This window comes from Bombus pyrosoma, linkage group LG7, assembly GCF_014825855.1.
Source record: "Bombus pyrosoma isolate SC7728 linkage group LG7, ASM1482585v1, whole genome shotgun sequence".
Classification (NCBI taxonomy): Eukaryota; Metazoa; Arthropoda; class Insecta; order Hymenoptera; family Apidae; genus Bombus; species Bombus pyrosoma.
In genome coordinates, this window is record NC_057776.1 from 14832238 (window position 1) to 14852302 (window position 20065).

Genomic DNA, 20065 nt, shown 5'->3' on the forward strand with positions numbered 1-20065 from the left:
ATATTTTCTTCGGTTAAATCTTCTCTTCTATTTCGGATCTCCTCGTTAGATAAGATATACGTGCTCCCTCGTACAGTAAAACTCCATTTACGAAATTTTAGTCATGCTCAATTAACTGAACTTTCGCTGGTTGAATCTATTTATTTGAGCTTCTATTATGCGAACGAAACATAATAGGTTGTGGGTAAAATTGCCGAGCTCCCATTATATAATTACGTAAACTGTTTGTCTCTTTGACAAGTTTAGGTAAATGGAGCTCTACCGTATTATACAAATTTTGCGATAAAATTTCCTTTCTCTAAAGTATTATCTTTTTCTGAATTTCCAGGCGAGCACCGAGAGTCGAGAGGCGGAAGAGCAGGGTAGCAGCACGACCTCGCCCTCGGAGGGCAGGCACGCCGACGAGACGTCCGGCTCGCCCGTCCTCGAGATGGGCAGCATGGATTCGGCGGGCAGCGCCCACAGTGGCGGCCCTTCCTGCGGCCTGGTCAGTTCCCTTTTCCCGAGCAATTGTCGTGGTCGAGCCGAGGCATTCGCCAGACGTCTTCATCGACGATTAACGTCTCTCGGTGGCGAAGATAGTTCTCAACGAAACGATGATTCCTCGTTGCCAAAGGAAACCTCCTGGCTACGTTCGCCGTCAACAGGGAGAAGAATAATAACTAACAGCTCCAACAGTCACGTTCTTCAGCATCAACCTCGTCGCAATCCTGACACGGATTTGTGCTACGATTACGATCTCGAGTATGAAGATGGTCTTAGTTCGCCGGCAGAAGAAGCCACAGCAGCGGAAGTCGCGGATTTAGTAGTGAATCCGGAAGTATTAAAATCGAATCATCATGGAATTCACAAAAGTTCACCGATTGAATCGAAAACCAGTATAGATTCAGAATCTGGACACGTTTTCGCGTCTCCTCTGTTAGGAACGTCCCCAGATAGCGATTCCTCCGACATCTTCTTCGACCCAGAATCATCCGATGTTGAAAAGCCGAAGAACGAAACGTTCTTCGATCCCGTGACGACCTCGGACAGTGAAGTGACTACGTCGAATCTCTCGAACGGTTGCGACATAATAAGGCCCAAAAGCTTGCCCTGTCGTAGAAGGCCAGAGATCAACGTCGAACATTCCGAGGACACATCTGAATCGAGCGCTTCGTTCAAAAGGAATAATTTCTGCGATAAAGATCCGAGGAAGAAGGACTTGGTGTGCAGCTCGGAGGACTCGAACGATAGAAGCTCCCAAGAGACATCCACGTCGCCCAGTCATGAATCTCTTTGGAGCACGTTCGACGAGAGCACTGTGTCCCTTCAGGACGAATGTCCCGCAAGAATAAATCCTAGTTTAATCGTACACCAGAACCGGCTTCCCAAGTCGCATTCTGATTCAGAGATACCTGTCCACGGACCTAATATAATCACTTCCGCGATTAGGGATGAAAGAATCGATACCGACAAAGTCGATTTTATTAACTTTCTGTCGGAGAATAGCAAATTGGAGGATATCAAGAACGCGAGGAATCTCGTCAAAGAAGATACTTCGGATTCGTCGGAAAATACGTACGAGGAGGATCTTCCATATGACGAGGAGAAGCCCAAGGATACACTGGAGCAACAATCAAAAATTTTATCTTTGCAACTCGAAGAGATTCCTGGCAATGAGACTGACGACCATTCGACGTACAGCAGTATGATCAACATCCCTTGTGCTCTCACCCTCGAGTGTCCTATAGTAGAGGGAGTGATAGAAGCCACGATACAGAACGAGATAAAAATACAAATAGAAAATGGAGCTATGATAACTAACAGCGACGAGGATAAGATGTGCCTTCTGTTGAAGAAGCTCGCCGCAAGTCCAAGTATCAAAGAGGACGTTCATATAACTGAGGAACCACAGGACGATAGTGTCGAAGAAGAGGAAGAAGAAAGACCTCAGAAGATCAGACGGTGTTCTTCTTTGAAGACAGGAAAAACGCCACCAGGGACACCTGGAAGGAAGAAGATCGTTCGATTCGCAGACGTTCTAGGCCTAGATCTCGCCGACGTGCGAACGTTCTTAGACGAAATCCCCAAAGTGCCGAACTCAGCGTACAGCGACTTGATCTACGATGACATTTTCCAGAAAGACACCAGTCCTGTGAACAGCTCGCCAAGCCCAGCTCAATGGGGAGTCAGATACGTAGGTAATCGACGCGAATCAGGCTGCGGGATGTCTTCGCATAAACTGGACAGAACTTTGGTGCCTCTGTTTCAACAACCTGGCGGTCTACCTAATTTCCTGGATCTGGTCCGTGAACGTCGAGTGTGCTTAGAGAACGTGCTGGTCCAGGATCCCGTGTCTTTCTGTATCCAGGGTACGGTCCGGGTGATCAATCTGGACTTTCACAAGTCGGTGCACATCAGATACACGTTGAACTCGTGGCGAAACTTCAGCGACTTGCAAGCGATCTACGTACCTAACTCGTGCGACGGTTTCAGCGACAAATTCTCGTTCATTCTGTACTGTCACACGCTGTCAATTGGTCAGAGGCTGGAGTTCGCGGTTCGATTTCAATGCAAGGGCGAGCAGTATTGGGACAACAACGCCGGACTCAATTACTGCTTCCAGTGTTTGCCTGTTTCTCCAGCCGTTGGTTACATGCCCATCACGGCTCAGGAGGGTCAGCATCACGAGTGGTCGCCTGTGTTCTACTGATGGACATCGTAGATCGAGCATTGGATGCCGCGATGGAGACACAGCGATGCTTCGCGTAGACAAGGAGTCTGAAGTGGATCCGAGTAAGGCTAACTAGCGACATATAGAGAGACAGAGGGAGAGGGAAAGAGAGAAAGCCTACGGTTGTATAAACGTTCCTAGAGTATATACCTTACTGTACATAACTGTCCTATTCTCGAGTCGATCGAAGGAACGGGAAGGCAAGCCGGGGAGCAGGGACCGCACTAGCGTCAATTATTCTTTCCTGCCGTTTTCCGGACAGCCTTTCAATGGACTGGAGAAACTCGACGCACCTGTTAGACTGACATTTTTTACACGTTCGTTGTTCCTTGTTTACGAGCGAGAATATGTATTCGGTATAGACGTGATACCACTTCTATAAACGAACTGGGACTGTAGTTGAGAGAAGAAATGTTAAGTACGTACATATACCTCTTTGAAGATGACAGAGAAGAGGATTTAGTCTTTGCCAGAAGTTGGAAGTTGAAGAGGACATTTGAAAGGCGAACGAACAATGAAACGTTCAAAGTATCTGGCAGAGCATGGAGGATTATTTTCACGTTCCTAGAAAGTACCTAAGTCTACAGAATTTGCGCCATAATCGAGCCTAACGTGTTTGAAAGACTCTCAAACTGATTATAATGCGAAATGACAGAGGTTAAAGGTTATGAGAGAAACTGTTACTCGAAATGAGATGTTTGTTGAAGAGGTTCTAGGATGGTATTGCTTCGAAGACGAAATCAAGGGCTCTTTTTTCTCACTTCTTTTTTTTTTTTTTTTTTAGATATTAACGATATTTTACGTAGTTGCATGAATATTCTCAGATGAATTAAGGTTGAAACGACCTGTTGATGAACTTTTATCCGCAAACATATCTGCTCAGCAACTTCTGAGCGACGACCAATCCGGTCTTGCTTACGAAAGTTTTATTTAGCACATTCGCTGCTATTAACGCATATTGGGCATTGATTTAATTACTATACATAAATCCCCAATAAGGTTGCAACGAGGAGATAATTGTTGCATTTTTGAGTTCGTGCGTCTCGATAGAAAGTTTTTAACAGGAGATACAAAACAGTGAGGAATGTAATAAAGTAAACTTGAAAGGAAGATTTCCCTGATGAGAAGATAGACGGAAGGCGTTTATTTTAATAGCAGCGAATGCGTTAATGAATTATCTATATAGCGTGTACTCTTAGCCCCATAGATGAAACGAAATTACGACGAACCAACTTTATAAACTTCGAAACGAAGCTTTTCTATTCGTTTAATCAAAACGTTCGACCAGTGCCAATTTTGACCTAGTGCCATTGGATCAATTATAACATCGGGAAATAACACGAATCGAATATACGTTATATCATATTCATAAATATTTTTTAAACGAAATGTGATAGTTTAATAGCAACGAATATCATAGTGGGTTGCTTTGTTCTCCTAATTCTAGATTTTATTAACCAGATGACCGTCGAAAATCAGGGAAATCGGGGCTTGATCGATTAATCATTAAATATCTGTATAAATCTCCAAGACGATGATAGTAACTGATCATTCATAATTTTATTTTTATTATGCATGTATATTTGTACAATTGCTGGGGTGCTAGACATGCAACGAAATTACTAAAGAGGAGATCTCAATAGCTTTGGCAGTAGATTTATCGTTTAGTTCATTGTTAACTAATTTCAATCGTGAAGTGTTTTCATTCTGTGATTCGAGGACTTGAATCGATCATCGTGTGGTACGCAAATGTATATGCAGTGACGAACGAAAGATAGCGTAAGCTTACTGTTTGATTAAGTTCTTCAATCGTTTTCGAATAGTTTCAATAAAAAAGAAAAAAAAAAACAATTCTTCTCAATTCGATTGTCATACTGTGTCGTATTTCGCAGTGTGAAAATGAAACATTAAATGATACGAAAAATGTTAATAATCATTCAAAACGGAATTACATTTACGAGTACATCTAAATAGATTTGCATAAATCAAATACATTTTTTCAGAACTAACTCAACTAATATTAACGATGAAATCTTATATAACAATAAGAACATTTTGTGCTGAAACAAATGAAATTTTGTAAACTACAAATCATTCGACTATACAATTTCAAATTTTAAAATCATGCAATCTATAATTTGTAACTTTCCAATTGGACGAATATAGATAATTATTATCAACATGATGAGAAATATTTAATACAAATAACACTAGTAATCACGTACATAAGTATCAACTTTAAATTTTCTTTCGTTCATCACTGTACATTGTGCATGTTATACTTTGCAGAATACACATGAAAACGATATCGCGTATATTTAATTACAACGAAAATATTAAGATCAAACGATCAATTTCTTAATGAATTTCTTCGACAAGTTCTTTCGTTCATTTCTACGCTCCTGGCATTATGCGTGAACGATAAACGAACCATTTACGTTAGTCCTCACGTGGGATAACGATAATAGTCGTCAGTGCAATCCAAGTTACCGGTTAAAGAAAGCAGAGACATTTTCAGCGTTTTGGCAACGATTAGAATTTCGTGAGTCACAATAGCAGTGACAGCTGCCAAAAATAAGCAACATTGTCCTGTGTCGCGTGCACGAGATCGCATTGGGTAATGAGATCGACTTTGTTTATCGAATTCCAAACGATAAATGACATTTACCGACGATTCGTGACTAAACTTGGTACAGTATTGCCTGAATGACACAGACCACATTAACAATGAACCAATTGTAATTAACGACGTAAATACCCTCGTGAATTATTACGACCGAGAGAAAAGAATAATCATAGGTCGCACGATAGCGATCGAGATCACAACACGATATAGTATTTCACGATACCACGATATTTTTGCTAATGTTAAACGTTTCTTTAGTAATTCTGACCACCGTTGCCATTAACATGTTTTGCACGTGTTACATAAAAATACGTTTTTCGCGTTTTGCAATTAAAAGACTTCTTCTTCGCTGTACAGTATCATTTCTCGAAACGGTAATCTTAGATCGAAGTACAAGAATTTTATATAAAAAGAAAAGATACGGCACTTATATACATGTATGTATAAAATGGCAATTAAATGATAATCCAGACTGTGGATTCTCACGTGTTTCCTATAAATCTATCGCATGCAATTTAAAGTGAGAAAATCCGCAGAATGCATTCGATGGGCAAAAGTATATAAAACATTTAAAGTACAACACTTGTTATCATATTCAGTAGTTATTGAAACAAATCTCTCCTTAGATTCCATTTTTACATACATATATATATATATATATATATTCATAAAAATGCGAAGCACAAACATCCACAATCTAGTGATAACACAGAAAATACGTATTTTCACGTAATGCTCGCAAAATATGTCAACTATTGCGAATGTCAATAGTCTTCGAGGCAGCATCAGCAATATAACGTTAACAGAGAAACGAACAAATGATGTTAAGATTACACTATATATTGTTAAGATATTTTTTGTAACAATTTTCACCGTGAACAAGTGCTTTCTATATGCTATATATATAGAGAACATAAACACAATACAAATTGTACATAAGCGGCGTCAGTATTGGTGGCAAGTGTGTCTCGAGAATGAGGGTGTCGTTTTTTTCTTTTTTTTTTTTTTTTTTTTTTATAAATCGGTCGATTTTTAATCGTATACTACCATATACAATCTGTTTGGGCAATGTTTGTTATACACGATATTTTATTGTACATATTCATCGATACATTTTACACAATGATATATTTACATCACAGTTATAATCGAGTCTCTAGTTTTCGGTATTCTATTTCTCTCTGCTGTTTTCTCTTTTCTTTTATATATATATATATATATACACATATATATTATGGTGAATATCGATCTTTTCTAATTTTATATTGAACGCATGACAGATATCGTTATTTTGCTATTTTACTCGCTTTGTTTTATCATATTGTTAACTTGGGGACAGAATGCTGCTTATTAATCGATCCATTCTGTAAACACTTCGTCTTATCGATATCCTTCTACGTATTGGTAAGAGGAAAATAACAGAAAAATGTTTATTACGTTTTGCAAGAGCGAAGAAACGCTTCTTCTTACTAGAGAAGCGAAATTACGTTTCTTTCTTAACGCGTTCGTTTCTTTTATCCGTATAGTATATATTTTAACGAGATGGTATTTTTGTTTTCCCTTTTTTTAATCGTTTTAAACTTATGCGCAACGTAACCACCATTATTGAGGCCCTCGATATTTACGCGCGTATCTCTGCCCGTAAACACACGAACAACATAAATCGAACGAAGCCTTTTCCTATACTTTGTCCTCTGTACATATGCCTCTTAAGAAACAAAGTTCGAATTCTATTCTGGTTAACGGCAGAAACGATATTCTTCCACGTGTTAAGAATGACGGTTATTGAGATTTATGGAAACAGTTATATAAGTACCAGTCACGAGTTAGGATATTTTAATCATGTTACGAAAACTTCAACCTGATGTACAAGGTATTTTAGAAACCACTCTATTGTATCGCAAGGGAGGAAAATTTTCAATCTCTTTCGTTGCTATAACATTTTTATATTTTTTAGTAGTATAAAAAATTTTCAATTTCTTCCTATATATCAACGTTATTAGACAATTCTGTGTGAACATCGAAATAGATTCGTAACGTTTCTCAGTACTTTTTTCATAAATATTTTATGAAGAAATTCGATATTTTCATTTACGAAAGAAACGCGTAGATTATATAGGGTATCAGTAAAGGTACAGTAGAGGGATTTGAATAGGAAATGCACAGTGGTAGGACTTGAACGAAGATAAATGGCGAAGAGGATCGAAATAAGAAGAAAGGGACCCGTCTACTGCCAGATACGTTTTGTGTTCAATCCGCTAGAAGTTACGACCTTCTAATTTTCATTTCACAAATGCATTATCCGAAAAGTGATCTCTATCCAAATTATCTCGAAAGTTTCATCGACGTATCATTAAACATTTACACGAATTATTAGTCAAAGTAGGATGGTATTAAAAAAAAGAATAGTTGGACTTAAAAAAAAGCCATCAATCATCGGGAATTTTTCAGAAACAGTTGCATTATTGTTCGCATTATCAAAAATTTCAAACTAATCTCTGAAGAATACGAAAGACCATTTTAATTTTTTGTTTTCGATCTATCGTAGAATTTCTGAAATATCTTATATATCAGGTTGGAAAAAATAATGGATTCCGGGAATGAAAGCAATTTATACTATTAAGAATTATTGAATCTTATGGAACATGCGCGTTTTAAATTCTACAAGGTGCAGGGTGTCACCCGGGAACTTCAATTTCCATCAACACGCAAATCCTAAGTTCCACAAGGGAATTCTCATCATTGATGAGAGATTTCAAGAAGTTTGCGGAAGATCAATTTCACAGCCTCGAACAACATCGCGAGAAATGTCGAAAAACGACCGTGTGACACCCTGAGTAAACCGGAGACGAACTATTTTTGTTAAATCTTTGTTCGCGTTTGCTAAGCTATTGCCTCACTCGTAAGATTCTTCCAACAGCGACGAGACAAAGTTTCACACTTGTTTCGCGCTACGAAATCGATTTCCAATGGCAGCTACGATTTTCACGAGAACCTTACGATACCGAGGGGCTGAAACAAGCGCAGGAAACAACACTGTAACGCAAGTCTCGAACGTAGAAATATATTTTGATACGGTGTCATTTTCCATTGGTTGATTCGCTATCGTCAAATATTGTTCTAAAGATTTTAAAAGTATCATTTTCTGCCTATTACAGAGATTTTAATCTTTAAATCATCGTTTTAATCGTTATTTTAGATTTGTATGATTTTAAACAATCTGTATATGTGTTCTTAAATATAAGAGATACAATTCCAAAGAAATTGAAAATTATGGGAAGCTTGAAGAATTTGTATGAATCTTAAATTTTTTAATCAGATAAGGATTATCAGGCTCAGTCAGGGATTCGAGCAAATCTCTGCGAATAAATTATCGGCGATCAAGGAAACCTGAACGATTTTCACGAATTTGTAAGATCGTTCTATTAGATAAGAATTAGCAGGACCAAGCAGAGATTTGAGCAAATTTCTGTGTTAAAATTATTGGCAATCGAGAAAATCCCTACAGTTTTCATGAATTTTTTAAAGAATTTAATTAAACAAGAATTGTCAGGATGAAACAAAGATTCGAGAAAAAATATGTATATATCATATCGAAAGTCGATTATAGTTATGTGTTTAGTTAGCCGAGAAGTTTGATGGAATGAAAATTCGTAGAGAAAAATTCTGCTTACCTGATCGAGTTGAACCTCTGGTCTTCTCAATCAGAGTAGCCATTTGCAAGAAAGAAACGAAACAAGAATGGATTAATCGTAAGAGTGCTTCGAGGTTCCATTTGCAATTAGTACGAGATTCCTCGATGAATCGTTTAGAGGTTTGTCTTTTGCTTTCCTTTCTTTTTTTTTTTTTTTCGTCGTTGAAATGGGGACGTTTCTACGTTCGAGACGAAACGAACGGGAGAAAAAAAAAAACCATAGCTATAACGGTAGTATATTTTTATATTCTAATGTACACGTAAGCATACGTTGCACCTCTAGTCCGTAGAGCCGTGAGCTTTCGTCCAATTACCGAGCCTTTTGCAGTTTTTAACGAAAGAAAAAAGCAAGAAGAAGAAAGAAGGAATTAATTAACGAAGTTTAAATGGACAACTATTATGGTGTTAAGGTGCGAGAGAAAAAGGAGGAAAGACTACGTGTATATGTGCGGCGTGTATGCGTATGTGTGTGCGTGTCGGCGCATTTCAGATCGTATGATTGAGAAAAAATGAGAGAGAACGAACGGAAGAGCATGGAAATACCGAATAATCTCTCTGTCCATTTGTAATTGTTATTTTTACTTTATAATTTTAACTCGCTACTTTTAATCGTTTAATGTCTGTTCATTTCCTCTCTTATTTTTACCCAATTTGCCACGGGAAGAGGATAAAACTCGTTTGTTCTTCCGATCGTCGAATTTCGATTGCGAAATCAGTGGATAAGAATTAGCGACGAGCAGACTGTAGATAAATTCGCGAAACGAAGATAATTCTTGTCACCCTTGAAAAAGTAGTCTAATTATAAATGTTTGCTGCCGTTTATTTATTTTCTGTGTGGTGGATCCTTCTTGTTTCACATTAAATCCACCGTTCGTCGATCTGTTAAATATGTTTGTAGATACTGTTCGTTGCAATTCACGTCGATCTTTCACATCTGAAAGATTCTTCGAATCAAACCTGGTATTTCATTTGTATTGGATCGTCGTTCTTTGCTCTTTACTCCCGTTTCTATTCTAAATATCATTTCAAAAGAGAAAGCTATACACTCGCAAAGGGAAATTTTCGTCAAAATTGCTATCGAAAAATTGAGTGCGTGATAAGATTTGTCGCGCTTTTTGTCCTCGGTAATTATTATTTTAACGAATATCTACCATTATTTATGAAGAAAGCACGATGGATCTATGGATCACGGATAGGTGTTCGAATCGGAGCCAAGACTGAACGAGACAATTTCGATGAAGACTTTTACTGCAATTTATTCCTTCGCACAAGTGACACGACCGTAAATAATAATGCGAATTTGTTAGGTTCATAAACGATGGAAGAGTCTGAGAGAAACCAAGGGGAAGACCGCAAAGAGCGATGATACTCGCGATCAATTTCGTCATCGATTTCATGAACGCTGTCTTTGTATAATTATTCGATTGTCGTTTAAGATATAGCGCGATTCGTGGGAAATTAAAATTTTTCTCAGAAGGATTTAGCATACGAGTTTTGAGGCTTTCACGGCTCGGATCGTCGCACCTGACACTGTTGTACGCAGTAATTATATTCCAAATTCACTATACAATTATCCTCGAGACGTTCGATTAGAAGCTACATTCGGAAGAAATTTCTTTTCTTCGCAACTAGCTTCGCAACTAGCTTTTTCGCTGTCTAAAATCCGATGTCCGTCATAGTGCGTTTTTAGACACCGAAGAAGTTAGCTGCAACGCTGGCGAAACATTGGAAAGAAATTTCCTTTGGACGCAGTTTCTACTCGGAAATATCGAACAGCGTTGTGTAGAATACCGCTCGGTGTGTCAGCTGAATTTGAGTTTTCGAGAAAAGTAATTAATCGTCATTGTCATTGAACAATCGTTGGGTTTCCTACGAAGATTGGAAAAGTTGGCCGATCTCACATCGAACTTTTTTCCCCATTGAATCGGCGTTGCTGATCGTAGTACATTCATCCAAGGGATTTAATATATTTCTATGTGTATATGAAAAGTTTGCTATAACGATTAATCAATCTTGAAAAGTTATTATGACTGAAATCCTCTATCGAAAATTTCTGAGAAACGGAGGATAGAAAATATTTTAGATATCAATTTTCTCGAAAACAAGAAAGAGAAGATTAATTACATGTCGAAATAGTTCTATAACGCATTCTTCTTCTCTTTTACTTGTCTTTGATAGAGGAACAACTCGTTGTTTAATATTTAGAATTACGCTCCACTGAGAATTTTCAAATAATAAAAGAAAATGTTCTGTTGTAAAGATTAATTATTTATCCAAATAATTAATTCTACAAAGAAATCGTTTATTATATGTTATTTTAAGAAAGAATTACTTGTTATTTAATATCTAGAATTACGCTATATCTTGCATGTTGTACCCTAATACGAAACGATAATACTCACTGAAAATGCGTGGAAATGTTCGAATATTCCGCAAATCCTACAACTACGATATTCTCTGCTTTACAATGCGATATTTCGTCTCTGAACGAGAGTGCGTAGCTTTAAATTTCGAAAATGAGTTTAATCGGTGCCGCAAAAACGAAGCGTCATTGATACGAAATAATCATTCGATATCTTCGGTCGGTCGAAGGCCACGGTGCAGTAATTGCGCTCATCGAAACACGTTTTTCTTTTTTTATATATATTTCTACAGGGCCTCCATGTGTCTGTATTAGTGAAAAGTGTAGCGTTTCTTACTGTACTTCCTTTATCTACATTATATACTTTGCTGTTAATCACATTTTGATTATTTGCGAAAGGTCAGTGAAGTTGTATATCAAATATACGATTTAGAAAAGCAACAAAAAAAAAAGGTCATTGATTTATTTACTGCGTGTTATATTTATGTTCATATTAATATTAATATGTATTTTTTACAAAAAAAAAAAAAGAAGAAAGAACGAAATACATTTAGAATTTTATCGATTCGTGTACCGTGGACTTCAACGACGAAACACGGCGATGCTAAAATTTTCATTTCGTTCGATATTTTACGTTATTTACACGGAAATACGTAATGCAAACACGTTTCTTCTTCTACAGTTCCTTCGTGACACACAACGCGTTACTTTATTGATCAATCCTTTTCGTTTTATGAGTATCATTTAAGAAAATCATCACGTCGATTCGACGAGACTTTAGTTTGTTAATTGGACTCTTCATTGATCAACAACTACGATTAACTCTGGCTATTTTTAATACTAACAACGATAAATCTTTTAAGCCTCAACTGATTACCTCATCAGGCTTAAGTTTAAAAAATATTTTTCTACAAATTTGAATTATTGTTATATTATCAATATCGTATTGAGAAATACCTACCTTTTCTTTGATATAGTATTAAAAGGTAATTTTATAGAAAGAGTTAAAATATTATAATATTCTATAATCTAAATATTCTATAATTTAAAGGAAAGAACAATTAAATGTTCTATTTTTTTTATAGGAAAGTAGTTTTCAAGTTCGGTGTGCTTTGTCGATTAACGTCACGTTACTCGGATCCGAACATGCGTTTCTTCGTCCTCTTCAAAATTTTCATAATATCGAAATATTAAATTACATAATATCATCGTCATTACGTTAAAATATTGCCTATTGTCTATTTTCAATTACGTTACATAGAAATTCTGAAAGAAAACGAACGAAATTTTGCTATGCTGCGATTCACATATTTAATCATACACAAGCGACACTAAAATCGGGAAATCTTCAAAATTATGTGATCTTATGTGATTCTTCTCAATCATAAAGTAACAAAAATCAAGATAAAAAAATCAACAAAAATTATATAATCCACTTATCTCGTTTTTCTTCTCCGATCTTCGTATACGTATACCATATCGTAAAAATCGATCGTCTGACTTCTCTAGTTCTTTTTTTCTTTCTTCAAATCATTCTTTTTTTTTTAACGGAGTTAAGTAAAAGTTGGTCTTTGAAGAAGTTTCACCGTACGGAAGACAGAGCAACGTTGTTTCGTACTAATAACAACGATCAGTCGATTTGCGTACTTTTACAAAGAAGAAAATGGAAATAAAATAAAAAGGTAAAGAACAAAAAAAAAAGAAATGTATCATGTATACGTACAGCAAGAAACAGATTGCAGCTGATACAAACAGTCAGTCCGATTTTGAAAATCCCTTTTCCTTTTTCTCCTTCCGCCATTGTACGTCGACGAAACTGTAATTTTTAATCTCATTTGTTTGTTTAGATGTTGTCTCTCGGTAGTTTGGTTTAAGGTTTCGCGTTTATTGTTATAGAGTGCCGAGTATGGCGTGGGTGATAGCGTTTAAGGGTTCTAATGGAAGGAATAATTGCGGCGAAACGAGGAACGAATGTTGATGGAGGAATGAAGAAAGTATCTATACGTATAAATAGACGTATATTATATATCTGTAACACATGTTCTATATGTTATTAAGACAATAAATGGAAGACCGATCGACAGTCTCTTCTTCTATCCTTGTAAGATATTTATGGAATGTTAACGTTGTTTTATATTAATTTAGATTTAGTTTAAGAGTTTACTACAGTCTCGTTTACTGTAATCCGGTCCGATTGGAAAATTTAATCGTTTCAAATGTATTATAGTAGATCGATCGTACGGATAACATTTTGTTTATCGTTGTTTATAATTATTTTATGCACGATTGAAAATGCAAATTTTCTTTTCAAGTTTCTCACAGTCAATTGTAAAAATACAGACTGGAAATAGAAATCAGTTTGATTTTATCATTAGGTTTCCGTTACACCTCTGTATCGTCGTTATTAAAAATTTTATTTCGTTGCCTATGGATTTCGGCCGATGGTAATAGTTCGAGCAAAGAGATCGTTAACTCTCAAGAATTTTCAATCATGAAGAAGAAAGACAAATCTGTTTCTCATATTATTTAGAGTAATAGTAAACTGATGTCTAATGATAATATTCTCTTTCGATATTTGTGATAATAAAATACAATGAATATATTTCAACTGAGTAAATTTCGAACGAACTAATCATAATATATAGAGATATTTCAGAAAAAGATGGTTATATGTTTAGCTTGGAGGATATCGTTCAATCGATTGTATAAAACAATGTAAAGGCAAGTGTCAGATTCAGCTCACGCATGATCTTCTTTTATTAGAACCTTATATGCATGATTTTATATTTAAAGCAATTGTCGAGTAAAAATGACGCAAAAGCGCGAAACTTATTTTTATAAGTAAGGCTAATTGAAGAGTTATTATCGGTAGGTGTGACCTGGCAATCTGGGGTTACTTTAAACCTTAAGTTTATCACTTGGGTTGCAGATAGAACGAGAGGTACATTGCGATTCCACGAATTGCACGATGTCACTGTTTTTTTCGCGACACAGTATTGTTTCGTTTTTTACGTTATCTACGTCCAAAAAACGTTAAGCCCGTAAAGAAAGAAAAAAATAGTCCATAGAAATGACGTATACAGTCCAGTTTCGTGGGATCAATCGAACGCTCGATAAAAATAATTTTTTAGAAAAAATAATTTTCACAGGGAAAGAAATAATGTTAAATGGCAATTGATATCCAATGCTTTTAATTATAAAATTCATATTATTTAATAACTCCCATTATATTTTACTTTTAACAAATTATTAATTTATCAATTCTTGTTTTCCCATATTTTGAAGAAATTTGTAATCTTAATTTTGTGTTAATGGTGCATTCGTTTGATAAATAAGAAAGAAACATATAAAATAACGATAAGAATTGAGCCAATAACATTTTATTCAATTTAACTTTCCATCAAAATGTCCAAATTGTTATGTCTCTGTATTTCCATTACAACGTGTGTACCTTGTACACTGAGCTTCTCGATTATGTATAACAACGGCAAATATCATTTTATTCATTTTGTTCGTTTCTATACAAAGCAGCAAATCGTAGTATAATTTTTCGTCGCAAGCTACAGAATAATCGAGCGGTTGAAAATAATTGAACTCTACCTTCCGGTTAGGCCAACATTCCACGTGTATTTTTAGAGTACTTTCAGCGGTGCCAAGTTTAGCTCGTGTATCGAGTTTGCATTGTTTTGCATTGCACAAGCGTTGTAGCTTTTGGAAACTTAATCTATATTCGTAATACACGGCACGAACGTTGTTGGTGGCGAATTCGATATGTTTTCCAGTGAATTTTAGTTACAGTCGTAATCTGGCCTGACACAATTATCGTCGATTGCGTTACGCTTTTTAAAGCAATCAATTGTTTGCTATAGAGCCGTTGGCTTATAAATAAAATTCACAAATGTTTTGTCGCGAAGTTATAGCCGGACACACGATATTGTTCGACAAACGATTAAATTAATTATATATTATTCTCGACTTTCGAAGACGATATCAATATCCTCTCTAATTTTCCATTTAAAGAACGTGCGATACAAAGACTACGTGCCAGAAGAAGATTTTGTGGAACTAGTAAAAATCGGTTTATTCTATTCTATGTTTCTTGCTTGTTCGATCATTCGCCTTTTACACAGTCTTTCTTATTACCATTATTTTAATCTGAATTATATTAATCATAGGTACTGATATTAATTACCAACTTATCCAAACTAAGTGAGTAACAAACTTCGACTACGATGTTCTATTTATTTCGAGCAATAACAGTCATGTAATGAATGAATAATCTCCGTATTTTAAAAATAAAGTATGATGAATAAAGGGAATACTATGGTAACAAAGAAAAGGATGAACAAATAATTAGAATAATTAAGAAATATTTCTTTTAACTTTGTAATTTCGCAACTGCTGAAAATCCAATTAGATTGTTAATCTTCTATTCTTTTATGCTTATAATTATGTCGAAGTAGAAGTAACTTTATAAGCAAGTCTAATACACTCCGCGACAGAACTATGATATACACGAGAATCGAGGGAGATTATACTTGGCTCGTTATTAGAACTCGCTGATTTCTTCCTCCTTCGTTCATAGTGTTATTGTTTGCTTTATACATGTGGAAGCATACTGTTCAGTTCTATATACAGAAATACCAAAGTCTATAATTCCAAGAATTCAGACAATGCACGTAAACATGTTGTGCTCTCCGCGACAAAATTGTAAGATGGTTGTTGTTTGCTAACGAGATGAGAACGTAGTAAAAAGTGATTCGTGTGATTTTCGCTGCGGTAATTGGTTTTATATTGTTGAACGTGCTATCTTATGGCGATTGTTATTTCTGGTATTAAATACACTCTGATTGTGAAATGCCTCGTCGAAGCAAACTAATTGGTAACTCGTAAAAAAAAGAAGAAGAAAAGGATGGTTTCATTGGCAGAAATAGCGCGCATCCACCGTCTAAAAGAAATAAGAAACTGTATGTGCTTGAAGAAACATCCTGGTGGGTGAGAAAACAAAATCTTATTGAACAGGAAAGGCAAATTGATGGAGGAGGTATTATGGTGTGGACAGCTATAAATTACACTGATAAGAGCAATATCAAGTTTGTTTCTAATAAAATGAATAGTAAAATATATATTCAAAGAATCCAAGAACTGTTAATCAAATATGTCTGTCAAATGGCTGTAGAAAATTTTATTTTTTAAATCACGACGATTCAAGCAAAGTACGTTAAATTTGGAAACAGAAGATATTGAAGTATTATCATGGCTCGCCAGATCGCCGGATCCGAAGATTATGAAAAGTTACGAGAAACAAAAATGGTACTACACGCTATTAATAAGTAAATAAAAATTTCCATTCATTTTGCAAAAAAGTATTCCGTGTCTCGTAGTTTCGTCGCACTGTTTTTCATTGAGAAATCAGCAATTGTAAATAATCTCTATCAAAATTGGTATTATTACAAATATTTTTATCGCAATACATCTATTTACTGAAGTAGTTCAATCGTTGGTACTTTAGTGATTCTATAAAATTATGTATGTATATGATATTATTCATTAAAATCTCTTTTTCTCTCTCCATAAATGCTTTGTAGTTTTGTCGCAGAGTGTATATGTATAGTAAACGTTCATATAGAAGCAGACAGAAATTTCATTTGTATCACATCCTTTCGCCATAGTAAGAATAAATGGATATCGTTATAGATTGGGAAAAAAGAATTCTTATAGTAACTTTATGTTTCTCTTGTCGATAAGAATGATATAATAATATCTTTACACGAGAGGAAAACTTCAGATGTTCTACATTGTACTTCATACTAACGAAAGACACCTAAAATTAATTTTTAATCCTTTTTACACATTTAACACATTCGTTGCTACTGGCGCAATTACGTCAATTTAATTATCTAAATACTTAACTGCAATTTTCTTATTTAAAATTTAATTGTCAGACTTTCAGTAACGTTAATGACGTAACTGTTGCTCTTTCGTTTTCATGCGTCCTAACAAAATAGTTTACAGTCAGAAAGGCATACAAAACAATGACATTAAACTTGCTTAAACTAGAGATGTTTTTCATTTTAAAAAGCTGTACATTAGTTGGAAAAGAGATCACTATATTTTAGTAGCAACCAATGTGTCGAGTAGAATTCAGGTGGAGAAAAAAGAAAAGAAATTGCGTTGTTCGAAAATGGCAGCTGTTTATTACGAAAAAAAGGAAGGAAAACAGTGGACATTAAAAAACGGCTTAAGTCGACATTAAAAAACGGCTATGTCGTCTGGAAAGCAATACCCTAATGGTTACCCTGTGTGCTTCTGTCGTTGCAAATAATTAAGTATTCTTCGATAAAAAGCAATCTCTCTCTCTCTCTCTCTCTCTCTCCTTGTCTTCCTCATCAGTCTTTACAACGTTCTTCAATGGATTATCAACGAAAGAAGCGATCTAAATAGCGCCAAGATGTCGCGCGTTCAGAAACACTCGTTGCATCTTTTTCTTTACGCAATAACCGATAACATCCCATCAATTATTTAAATATTTAAATATTTAAATAAATATTTCTTAATGCCTCGTCTCGTAAGTACTTGCTCTCGTTCGTATAATTAAGTTCAGCGATTATATCGCCGTTTATCTTAAGCTACGCGATTATACAGGGAAAACGATCACAAAATAAAAAAATAGGCACTCGATCGAAGCGTCCTGAATTGAAAGCACTCACTGTCGTGAATCACATAAAATATTGCTTACTGGAACAATCGTTCGTTACGATCCATCACGCTGATCGATTTATTAATATATTTAAAGATATTAAATCAAGAGAATCTGCCACGATCCTCTCTTAAAGGCAATGATTCTAATTTCTCTTTTTCCTTCGATTTCTCTTTTAACGTCGCTTCCATGCGCAAGTGGCTTCTCTGATAAACATTTACATCTGCGTCTAATCGTTATCGCCTATTACTCGACATACGTTTGTCGCTAACATCACCAAAATTTCGAGGCCAACTCGAACATCTTTGAGATTCTTCCTGCATCGACGTCTATCAAACGATAATTCGACCAAATTATTTCTCGTGTTCGATGTTCTCGATCTTTTTCGACAAGTTATTTATCATTTTTAACTTCCTAAATCATCTCGACGAATCGTTTATCATTCTTAACGCTCTCAATCTTTTTCACAAATTATTTATCATTTTCAACATTCTCCAACCTTTTCGACGAATTACATACTTTCGACATCCGTAAGAATTCTTCGATTCTATTCTCCATTATCAAAAGAAAATTCGACAAATTATCAAACGTTCCCGATGTCTTCGATACTTCGCTCTTTACCGACTTCCTCGAAGGAAAATTCTCACATAGTTAAAAGAAAATTCGACGAGTTACTCGATACTTTCACGGATCGAATAAACACATTGCAAATAGTTACAAGCTATTGCTTTCGTACAGAGGCGTGGTTTTGGTCAACTTCAATGCCCTCAGCTGTTTGTATAGTCGTTGCTTGCAGAACTGATAGAATTCGATTTCCCTGGTGAAATTGCTTCGCACTATATCCTTTACTTCTTCGCTGACTGGTGGCTTGAAGAAGTTTCGATTGATCCTCGTGAACGCGTTCACCTCATCTGAAAGAGAAAATTTTCTCAGTCCTCGTGTTTCGTTGCAATACGAACATACAGTACTTTTCATAATTATACACACGCACTTTAACCATTTTGTGTTGACAACAGCACACGGATATTAGCAAAATATGTAAATGACTGAGAATATAAAATCATTAAATAATAAACTTTAATTGCTTCACGTTACGTTCAAAGTGAAGGAGGAATTCATCGATAGACCTACAGAGTTTCATTAAAATTTGTTAAATATCAGTACCTGAACTAACGTAGACGATTTCTTTATGAGTTTGCAAGAAATTTCCTTATCTGTATCTTAGAGATGTTAAACAACAGTATGCGGACTGGGAAATTATTTTAGCTGAACGTGTCTTTTTAGAGGTATTTTAGGTCGATAGAGGCGAAAACAAGGAGCATTTTTCACGGAAACGAACGATTTTGAAAATTCGCTGTTACGAATATTTGACCCACAAAGAACTGTAGAAATCCGCGTAAGATCATAATCGTGCAGAACCGTAAGTGGCAAAACAAATGATGTAAGCGACGACAGTTGGTACAGCCAATGCCAATGCTCTAAATGCTAATTTTAACGCTTACTGCCTCACGGCAGCCAAAATATAAAAAATAACCCGAACCTAATCCAATACTCGCGATTCAGATGCATACACAGTAAGCCATAGAGCAGCTTAAAAGCAGCAAATTAAAAAAAAAATGTCGTCAAAATCGTACGAGGACGTCGCATATCAACAGATTTTTTCACAATCGAAATTTTTCCCGTCTTATTCTCGTGAAAAATGGCCCTTATTTTTGGTTTCACCAAAACCAAAGAAACCTGAGAAACCTCTAAAGAGCGCCATTCCAGCCAAATATTTTGTAATCCGAATACATAGCTAATGGATGAGCAGCTACTGTTGCTTTCCATGACTAATTAATTATTCATTTTTACATTTCACATTTTGGTAAAATTCACGCACTGTTACTACGAATCGACCAGTATCTGGATACTTGAGAATCTACGAACACACTAAATTTGCGCAAATGGAAAGAAGTTGTCCGAAAGGAGTG

At 35.7% G+C, this 20065-nt stretch overlaps 2 protein-coding genes across 22 annotated transcripts in view; one reads left to right on the plus strand and one right to left on the minus strand.

The window, feature by feature from the left end:
* LOC122568925 (glycogen-binding subunit 76A) overlaps window positions 1-20065 on the plus strand; it is a 139896-nt gene that overhangs the window by 80476 nt on the left and 39355 nt on the right. For 14 of the 17 annotated variants that reach the window (XM_043729227.1, XM_043729226.1, XM_043729230.1 and 11 more), the window contains one exon: window positions 329-13473. The exons of 1 other annotated variant lie outside the window; for it this stretch is intronic. In XM_043729227.1, coding sequence (XP_043585162.1) covers window positions 329-2692 — 2364 coding nt within the window. In that variant the 3' untranslated portion in view covers window positions 2693-13473. Of the gene's footprint in view, window positions 1-328; window positions 13474-20065 lie in introns of those variants that run through there. 2 more of the 17 variants (XR_006317264.1, XR_006317263.1) reach the window with 1 other exon arrangement.
* Window positions 14754-20065, minus strand: part of LOC122568930 (heparan sulfate 2-O-sulfotransferase pipe) — a 122073-nt gene continuing 116761 nt past the window's right edge. For all 5 annotated transcript variants that reach the window (XM_043729245.1, XM_043729247.1, XM_043729246.1 and 2 more), the window contains one exon: window positions 14754-19006. In XM_043729245.1, the coding sequence (XP_043585180.1) occupies window positions 18810-19006 (197 nt within the window). In that variant the 3' untranslated portion in view covers window positions 14754-18809. The remainder of the gene's footprint in view (window positions 19007-20065) is intronic.